The 10,218-nt window shown below is 41.4% G+C and overlaps 1 protein-coding gene across 1 annotated transcript; it reads right to left on the bottom strand.

The window, feature by feature from the left end:
- Window positions 1-1,543: 1,543 nt before the first annotated feature.
- On the bottom strand, window positions 1,544-9,949 carry LOC142500981 (free fatty acid receptor 4-like). Its single transcript, XM_075610234.1, has 3 exons — window positions 9,174-9,949; window positions 3,977-4,105; window positions 1,544-3,230 (listed from the first exon to the last, which is right to left on the bottom strand). Exons 1-3 carry the CDS (start codon window positions 9,711-9,713, stop codon window positions 2,829-2,831), a joined length of 1,071 nt encoding a protein of 356 aa, XP_075466349.1. The 5' UTR covers window positions 9,714-9,949; the 3' UTR covers window positions 1,544-2,828.
- Between the last annotated feature and the right edge of the window lie 269 nt (window positions 9,950-10,218).

Genomic DNA, 10,218 nt, shown 5'->3' with positions numbered 1-10,218 from the left:
TGTACTGTCATGAACTTTAACATGATAACTGAGGCCTGTAGAGTCTGAGATGCAACTCTTGTTTTTATTTGCAATTTCTCTGAGCATTGCACGGTCTGACCTTGGGGTGAATTTGCTGGGACGTCCACTCCTGGGAAGATTGGCAATTGTCTTGAATGTTTTCCACTTTTGAATAATCTTTCTCACTGAAGAATGATGGACTTTAAATTGTTTGTAAATGGCCTTATAACCCTTCCTAGATTGATGGGCACAACAATTGCTTCTCTAAGATCATTGCTGATGTCTTTCCTCCTTGACATTGTGTTAACACACACTTGAATGCTCCAGACCAGCAAACTGCTAAAACTTCAGCTTTTATAGAGGTGGTCACACTTGCTGATGAACAATTAATCGATGGCATTTGATTAGCAGCACCTGTCTGCTACTTAGCAGCTTAATTCCTATGGAAGCAGTAAGGGTGTACTTAGTTTTTCACACATAGCTGCTCCATTTGGGCTTTATTTTTGTTAAATAAATCATTACACGGTGTAATATGTAATGTGTTGTTGTTCATCTGAGGTTGTATTTACCTAATTTTTAGACCTGCTAAGGAACAGATGATTGTTATTATTATGTCCTGATATGTAAAACCATGGAATTCAAAGAGGGTGTACTTTCTTTTTCACATGACTATATATAGCATATAAAAAGATCACTTGCGAGCACATTCACATTTCTTAGACAGGTCTGCAACCCTGCCCTCAACTATTATCACCTAGCATACAGTGCTTACACTGCAGCAAGGGATTCTGGGAAATAACTGTAAATGAGCACACCTTTTGCCTGAAATCCATTTTTACATGGAACCCTTATAAGCTAATGCTCACTGTTAACACAGCTATTAAGCACAGCATGGGAATCAGATGCAAAGTCAGAGAAACCCCTCACAGACATGTTTCGATCTTAATGGGTCTCATCAGTGTGGGGTTGGTCGTACTGACTTTGCAATTTTCAAGGCTGTAGGATTTACCATACACATTTTACACACGTGATCTTTTTATTTGTTATATGCTATACAGTGGAGGTTTCTTGACGCCTTTTTCACACACCATAACTTAAAGTGTATGTTAAATCCTACAGCCTTGGAAATTGCAGAGGTATCCCCCATGCCGCCCTCCATGCTGTCACCCTTTTTCCAATAAATTGTTTTGAACCATTCGGGTTTGTGCACAGCCCTATTTTTGCCCGCTGTGCTCCGTTTTTTCCCACATCTGGATTGTCCTATTATTCTGAGCTTGCATGGCCAGCAGGGAACAAGCCAACCAGAATACGTTCTGTTAGAACTGTGTGTGCAGGCCAGGGTAAGGCTTCTTTAGAAATAAGAGGACGCTTTGTGCAGCAAACAATGAACAAAGGTTTAGAATAGAAAGCACTATCAGAAACATTTATTACATTTTAACGCCAGTGGGGGAAAAAAAAGACTTAAAAAAACTCACGAGGTGAGACAGCGCATTCAAAATATTACATTTGTGAAAGCGTAGAAATAATATCAATGAGTCAAGGGTTCAAAGTATCAACGTGAGTTTATTGCACCAAGGTACAACTGAGAGAGAATTCAAAATGAACTCAGGCCTCTGAAAACATATTGCTTGGTATCACATTTTTATACATTTCTAACTGAGTAATACGCCCCTTAAGGGGGCTGGCTTAGAGATAAAAACAATATGATGACTTATACAAAAATCCTTATACATACATGAATATGCTTCGTAAGCTATATCTTATCCTATATATTTCACTGCAATGTGGGCCTCTTAACCTCCTGTCTTAAGGAGTAACCCTGTCAGCCCTCTGGGTGTATCTGTCAGATAAGAGAGGCGAAGGTCAGCAAAAAATGTGTAAGGCTTTGGTCCCGCTGCGTCCGGCGGCGCGAGCGGCCGCGTACGCTTTCCTAACAGCAGGGGTAACCTTCCGAGCCGGTCCCAGTCCCCCCGCGCTGCACGGCTCACAACGCGCTGTGACGCGTAAGCCGCCAGGTGATGCAAGAAATTTGAGATCCCGAGCGGGGACGCGTCACGTGGTGTGCTGATGAGCCAATCAGCGCTGGGGGCGGGAGATGTCAGAGAGCTTCCTACACAAGGTAGGGGGGGTGGTATGTGTGTTTGTGTCCAGAGGGATCAGCACAGAGAGGAGGGCATTTGTGGGGGGGAGCTGCTTACCTTCCAGCATACAGCCGGCAGCAGCTCCCTCCTGCAGCCCGGGAGACCGACCCCCGCTGCAGCCATCCGCTGGAGGGGGGAGGGGGGGGGGATCGGACGGGAGCAGCAGAGGGCATGTGGAGGGAGGAGGGGGAGTAGAACGGAGAGCAGCAGAGGGCATGTGGGGGGTCCCTCCGCTCAAACCACGCCCCTCGGCCGCCGCTCCCCACAGACCGCATATATCGGTCAAGTGCCTCTCCACGCGCCGCCTGTCTGCAGTGCGGGTGCGTGGTCTGAGGCAGCGGGGCCTTAGCCTAAGGCAGGAAAAACTCTTACGAATGCAATTATTTCAATTTCATGACTAGTTAGAAATGATACAAGAGCTTGATACAGCCAGGAGCGATGCTCTGCAGCATATCAAACATTCACAAATAAACAGATATACATACAAGCAAACACTCAAAATGGCTGCTGCACCAAAATGGTGGTGATGATAGTCTGTCTTCATATAGCCTGAGCCACACACATTATCTCAATCTTCACTCATTACTCTCACACGCATCTGACACTGATGCAAAATGTATGTAAAAAATGTACTGTATGTGCAATATCAACTTTAAAAAAAATACTTTTTTTTTTTAATTACACTATTTACACTATAGCGTTTACTATTTGTTCTGTGGACAGATTTTCATTCCTTTTGTTCATTGTGTCTGTATCCACACTTTCTTCAACAGAGCAACAGAAAAAATTCTGGCACCATTTCTGTTTGAATAAATTAATGTTATACAAAATTGGATTGAGAATTGAGTTGCAAAACGTAAAAGTCGCCACCCAGAAGATAAGGGATGATGGGATTGTAAACTCTTCGTCAAGGTTCTGAACGAGAAGCAGCAGAACAATAATGAACACAGGAGTCCACATGATAAAAAAAGAAATCATTAGGATGAACAGGGTTCGGAATATTTTGAAGTCCCTTTGGGAGACTCTCACTTGATGGTTTTCTGAATACGCTGTACTGGTTATCAAACTTTCCCTCGTCTTCTTTGTGATCTGTGAATACAAAAATAAATACTTAATTTATTACACGCTGTACTATTTGGAAAAATATTATTCTACTACGGAAAACAGGAAGGGGAAAGAGAGGGCAGTTTTTGTAGGCTTCCTATTAGTTTGCTGTCTTTGTGTTGCAAGGATATCAAAACATCACAAAGCACATGACAAAACATTGTAGATTTTTCAGTTGGTAATATTGGCTTGTAGGTTGTTATATCACAATATCTCACCAAGGCAGGGTTCTTAACTTTGTGTTAAAGGAATAAGGGGCTTATGCTATATCCACCAAAGTGGCCAATTGAGCTGTTTCCGGACGAAATTCATTGTTGAAGTCAATAGTGGGATTCAGGAGACATAGAATGCGCCTCTAAGGGAGACGTCTGTAAGTAATTAAAATGCATAACCTCTGTAAAACTGCCAATTGCCTTTTCAATATTTTGGTAAAATTGCACCAGGGTAGAATAAAATAGAGATAAACCTTTATTGAAAATGGTGGCAGTCACAAATGGCTGCTATGAATTGCATGTTTAATTGTAATGCACAAGGACCCCACTCTACAGGTAGGGCCTGCGAAGGGTGGAGGGGGGAGCGAGGGGAGGAGCAGAGGGGTCCCTGAAGAACTACAAGAAAAGTAAGAATACATTCAGTTTGGAGGCCAACAATGTATGGTTGTGGGAAACAAAATCTCAATACAAATAGTAATAAAAAAAATAATCTGAATTGCTGCGTGAGGTTACTTTTACCTTAAAGATCTTGGTATAGCTGATCACAACGCTTAACCCCGGTACCAAAAAATCCAAACTGATAAATGATAAGTCCCATATGATTTCTTCGGCAACAGTGGGCCAGACCAAAGTGCAAATCTTCACATCCTGTGAGCAAAGATGAGAAAATGAATGTGTCAGATAGTGTTACTATGTTATTGGATTGTATGAATATACATTGTTTCTTCAAACAAATAATAACGTATGTGTTAAAGCAGATCCCTAGAAAAAAAAAAACAACTAATATGCATGCAGTTTTCATGACAAAAATGGTCTGTTTGTGATATACAGTATAATACAGTTTCTATCTCACTTTTTCCCCCACTTTTTTTTGGTGATATTGCCATTTGCCATTCTTGCTCTTTAACCCTTAGAGTGCCCGTATGACATACCTGGTACATCATGGGCACTTACTTGCACGTTTTCTAGGGGGACTCCTCCAACTCCTCCAATGGGGGGGCCAGTCCGATCGAAACAGAAGTGGAGATCCCTTCCATTTCCACCATTCATGCACCAGCCACGTCGTGTGATCCCTCCAGGAGTGATTACATGGCGCGGAAATGCTTGGGGTCTGGTGGAACTCATTGATTAATGAACAGGCCCCAGTATGTGACAATTCCTTTGTGTTTTTTCCTATACAGAAGACTCCAATAATGTTGGTGAGTGTAACAGGGACTTATCACTGTTTGAGAGAAACTGCGTCTAAATCCATCAGCTGGCTGGTTAATTGCACACAGGAAATCAACCAGACTCCACCTAGCTGATTTGGATTCTGAGAAAAGCCTGATGTGAGAAACAAGAGAGAGATTCCTTGGCTGACAGGAGAGCAGAGAAGCCTGCACACAGACACTGTCTGGAGCACAAAGGCTGTGCTGAGATCAAAAAATCCAGACACCCAGACACCTATATTTCCTGGACACAGAGGACCCAGGAGCCTGACATGGAGGGCCACCTGCTTAAGGTACCTCCTGAGACTTTGGGGTGATAGGCTGGTAATGGGAATATTCATCCAGTCCTGCAGATAGGGTCTGGGGAAGTAAGTTAGCCCTTACAAAGGGATAGGGGTTTGTTATTTTGTTGTTTTTTGTATGTTTTGCCCTGGTAAAGGAACAGGCCCAATAAAGCCAAAACATAATTGCACCCAAATCGGTCTCCATTATATGTACCTCTGCACACATCTCTTACAGTGGGGCTTGGGGTAGTTATTTGTTCCTGAACCTGACCACTCTGTCGTTTTATACTCTAGGAAAGTGACCTATTTACTAAGCAGTGCTACTGCATGAAATACCTACAGTCAGCTCTGCGTAAATATGACCACTTATGGCCCATTCAGATGAATGGTCTGAAAGATGTCTTCTGGCACCGGAAAGTGTCCTATGACAGCATCACTTAGTAAATATGAGCCTTAATACTTGGCTGTTACGTGTTTAATCACACGTCAGATAAAGACATTGGCCCATATGTCCTAATCAGTGCTATACGAGAAGATGGTTTGTGATCCTTTGCACAGACCTCCATTTTAGTATTGGCTATACGTGAAGATGCCTTCTGGCGCTGTAAGACACCTTATGGCCTATTAATTTGAACTGGCCCTAAGTTGTCTTATGGCATAGCCCTGCTTAGTAAATATGGGCCTTTGTAAATAAGTATAATGAAAAAATGAGGCAGGGTTACATCAATCTTTCCATAGGTTTTAATCACAGCCCTATGAAAAAGAACTGTGACACAGGTGTCTTTCCCTGCATAGAATCCCAAATAGAAATACATCGTTTGGTGACACAAAATCTCAAGATCCTCGTGGCGAGTATTTATTTTTATTGAAAGTTGCGAACAAAAATCAACAGATTTCAAATGAGTCATTGGGATTCTTTGCATCAGTAAAACCAATGTATATATGTACAGGTGGTGCAACTTGTTGAAAAACAAATACACATTTTGAACAAGAGAAGCCATTAGCTCCGTGTGACTTGGCACAATGACTCTTCTCTTTATCTGTAACTGCAACTCAACACGATACTTTGCCTATCACTTCCCGATAGTTACCACTCACATCATCTAAGATACATCAGTTTGTGTTGCCACTCTTCCAGCATTGTGTTTTGGAGAATGGGAGGCGTTATCCATGAATAGAAGGCGGTGATCAGATGGTTATGATCTCCATGACTGCATAGGTTAATGTTACTCGAACGATTGGACTGTTTTGTCCATCTCCATAGAATAGAGCAGTCATGATGGAGATATACTGCCACGGTTATAAATCAAGATCAAGTCCACCAGCCGGGAAAACGTGTAGACATCAGGAGAAGATAGATAGCAGCACTCCATTGGTCTTATGCAAAAAATATACATAATGTCAACCTCTTGACAAAGGTCCATGGTTGGACCAAAACGTTGATCTTTTTGAATAAAGGGTGTATAATTTTTGCATAAGACTGCTATCTTTATTTTCCTGGACTGTTTTATCAGACACCTGGATTATGAAAGTGAAGCTATTCTCAATACTCATTTGCAGACAATTCCACATTTGGCTCCTGAAGTGAAATGGGTAATTACTTTGAAAGCTCACATAAATTAAGTTACAGTTTTCAAAATGTGAGTTAATTACGGGAACTAGGGGGGGAGCAACGGCCTGGAGGGATCACTGACACTAAACTGCTCAATTTGCTCAAATTGTGTCTAATATTAATAAAGAACACATACTGTCAGGGGCAGATTCATTCAAGTCAATGGGAGTTGGAGCAGCAACCCCTTCCAGAAGCCTGCGTTTTTAACTCATATATTGTTACTATTCTGCTATTTCAGATTCAAATCAATCCTTCAGTCAGTGTAACTCAGCAGCTACAATGTATTCTTATATTACTAAGGTAACATTATCTATTGTTACAGTTTACAGATGAAACTGCTGGGAATATTGACAACAAATGATCACAAACAGGAAAGTGGTGCAAAGATCTTGCACTGCTGGGGAAGTGTGCTAAAACCTGCTACACAAATCAAAGGATGTACAGTATATTAAAGTGGCATTAAGAGTTGCATTTTAAAATAAAAAAGGCCGCAAGTATTATATAATACTACATAACTGATTTATTTAAATAAATAAAATCACATGTAGAATATTGCATGAATTACTCCTTTTAATCCACCATAACCTTGTGTCTGATTAATGTGGATTGTTTTTAAGAACCCACGGTATCTTCAAGTTGCACAGCATTCTTTCTTTTGGCAATGCTTGGTGATGGTTTTCTTGGGCGCAGGGTGTTGATCCAGGAAATATTTGGAAATCAAATGAAAAAATACAATAGTGTAATATGGTCTACCACTATACAGATCTTTGTTAATCTGTAGAGTTTGAACTCACAATATAACTATTTTCTGTGTGATAGTGCCCCAATCGGCACTATTGCAGTTTAATGAATAACACCCTCCCCATGATTTAAATGAATTTTCTCTGAGCATCTCAAAGGGTATCCCACTAACAAGGAATGGATTATTGCAGTCATATAATGCATGAGAAATAAGGTATAGGTTATTCTGAAAAAAGTACATTTTTAATATACACATTCAGACACGTATGTCTTCATTTCAGTGAGTACATGTGTATATAGTGACCGATCATAAAATGACAAACAACGTGTCTTTACACATAGAACTGTATTCAGCAGTTAATAAGATATTTCTCTTATAGGATATGAAATATCCATTAACATTTTAGTATGTTAGATTCGTGCTGATGAACATTTCTATGTATATATTTTGTAACCAGGGACTCACATGAGGTTTAACTGTACTCAGAGCCAGTGACTCTCACCCTCATGCAGATCCCAAATCCTCCCCTGTGCAGTAAAGTGAGAATGTATTACAGAGCACAGATTAAGATCGCAGTTTTACTTGGATTTTACTGTACTTATTTTTTTACAATTGGAGCTGGTGGTCAAAGCTTGGCAAACATGGACTTAACTTTTCCTAAGCATGCGGCCATAGTAAGCGCGACGGCACGAGTGACGGCGCCACACACAAAAGCCTGTAAGACAATGCGCACGGCCATACATAGATTACACATGTACGAGCGCAACGGCGCAACCAATTGGTTGCGAGACAAAATCTTTTGATTTTGTGTAGCGACGGACGGGTCTGGTGTATGGTTCAGCCAATGAGGGCGAACCACTCACGGGACATCATGGGCACGCCCCCAAACATTGAATTGGAGCTGCTCTTTATCGCGTCTCCTCCTCCAGACCCCTCAGGGCACGGATCGTTTTTGCAGAAGGCGCGTGTGATGTCACGTGCTCAGTCGCATGAGTGCGCTCACCCGCTATGTACAAGCCCTAATTCAGCATCAGCATGGTGCCGCAACTTACAAGAAAACTCTCACAATATATAGAATTGAGGCTTCCTTATAATTCACTGCAACGTGTATAATTTTTTATTGTCTCTCTGAAAGAAAATCCCTCAGCTCAGTAGAAGCCAATGGAAGATGAAGAGACTGCTGTATTTTCCTATGCAATCTCCCCAAAATTAGTTCAGATGTTGGTCTGTATGTATGCCCTGGAGGACCAAACGGCTCTGATATCAAAGCTGCAGTCAATCTGTACCCCTTCAGTCTAACATCTGCGTAGCCCCAGAGGAGCACAGCCTTTGGCGCAGCCAAAGGGTGTGAGCCATTTGCTGCCGTTCGCTGATGTTTGTTGGTGTTAAAATTGCGGTATTTCAATCGGAAACTCTCCAGCCCTTTTATCCCCTGCACCCAATTTTCCAACTATCTGTCCATGAAATGTCTGTGACTGACTGTATAACCTCTGTTCTTTTAATATAACCCTGTATTGTTATAACTCTGTGCCCAGGACATACTTGAAAACAAGAGGTAACTCTCACTGTATTACTTCCTGGTAAAACATTTTTTTTATAAATAAAATGTATATTAGACATTCACAAAAGAACAGCCAACATGACAAACAATGAAGGACAAAAGTGGGTAGACAATTTTAGTAAATTAGATCATAAACAGATCACATATATGGAACCCCAAGGCAGCTTTTGCAGTCTATTCATATTGTCTTAATGGTTGGAAACCATTCATACCATGATAATAAGAACAAAATTGGATCATTTTATTTAAATTCTATGTAAAGTCAGAGGGTGAACAATGAAAGAAAGCGTCAGTGAGTGGAGAACTTACCATGTCATTCACTCTCTGCGTCACCACTTTGAAGAATATACACATGGGAAGAGCAGTTATGGCAGAGAAGATCCAAATGCCCAGAAGTCCCCCTGCCACCACTTTAACATTGCAAGTGGTAGCCGGAGTCACCTTCATGATACAGATCATCCTCTCCAGGCTGACGGCCGCAAGGGAGATAATGGTGACACAACCACTCAGGCAGATGACGTAGACGAGCATGTGGCAGAAGAAGTCCCCCAGAATCCAAGCTTCGGCCCAGCGGATAACCAAGATGAAAGGGATCATGCTTATAAATAGCAGATCGGCGCAGAAGAGGTTCAACACAAAGCAATTGGCGCTTACTAGCCGTTTCTTCGTGGCCAGCAAGATGATGGCACAGATATTTGTGAGCAATGAAAACACAAAGACCAAGGACAATACTAATGTTTCCACCACGGTCACTGCCACCTTGTTACTAGCCTTGAAATCTGAGAAAAATGTAAATAATGTTCTGTTTCCATATATTACAGCCTGGGGAGAGGTAACCAGATGATCCATTATAACTACAAAAAAGCTATAAGTGGCAGTGCCAAGGGATTAATATTATCCATATCAAGTTGCTGCAAAGGAAGACAGTGCTAAATATTCCTCAGCCGATCAGTTCCTTTTACTGCATAGAAAAACAAACTGCACTTTGGTGATGTGAGCAGCGGATCAAATGATCTTGTAGGTATCTGCACCCACCTCATTAAGTGAAAGTCAGTGTGGTTTCATCAGATGTAGATGCGTCCTCTGTGCTCTGAAACAAGGAAGTAACACACACAGTATTCTTGTAAATATCCACCCATAAAAATAAGATGAGGGTGTTGTGTTTTATGATCCACGGATTTAAAATACAGAATAAAAATAGATCCGTTTCATTGTGTTGTGCTGCATGAAATATTTGCAAAGTGTCTCGTAAATTCACCTTTTTGCTCCACATTTTAAAATGCAGGGATGTTTTGCTGCCCAGTACATGATGATCATAAATACAACATGATATTTGGATGTAAGGGATGTTTTA

Source organism: Ascaphus truei, chromosome 8 (assembly GCF_040206685.1).
Source record: "Ascaphus truei isolate aAscTru1 chromosome 8, aAscTru1.hap1, whole genome shotgun sequence".
In the NCBI taxonomy this organism is placed as follows: Eukaryota; Metazoa; Chordata; class Amphibia; order Anura; family Ascaphidae; genus Ascaphus; species Ascaphus truei.
Note: the sequence above shows the minus strand (reverse complement) of the source record. Positions and strands in the feature narration are given on the sequence as shown.

Bases quoted from the DNA above. Each gene is read 5' to 3' on its own strand.
- LOC142500981 (XM_075610234.1), bottom strand. From the start codon at position 9,713: ATGGATCATCTGGTTACCTCTCCCCAGGCTGTAATATATGGAAACAGA. The intron at 4,106-9,173 runs GTAAGTTCTCCA...CTTTGCTCACAG, and splicing joins CGCAGAGAGTGAATGACATG to GATGTGAAGATTTGCACTTT. The intron at 3,231-3,976 runs GTAAAAGTAACC...TTGTATTCACAG, and splicing joins GCTATACCAAGATCTTTAAG to ATCACAAAGAAGACGAGGGA.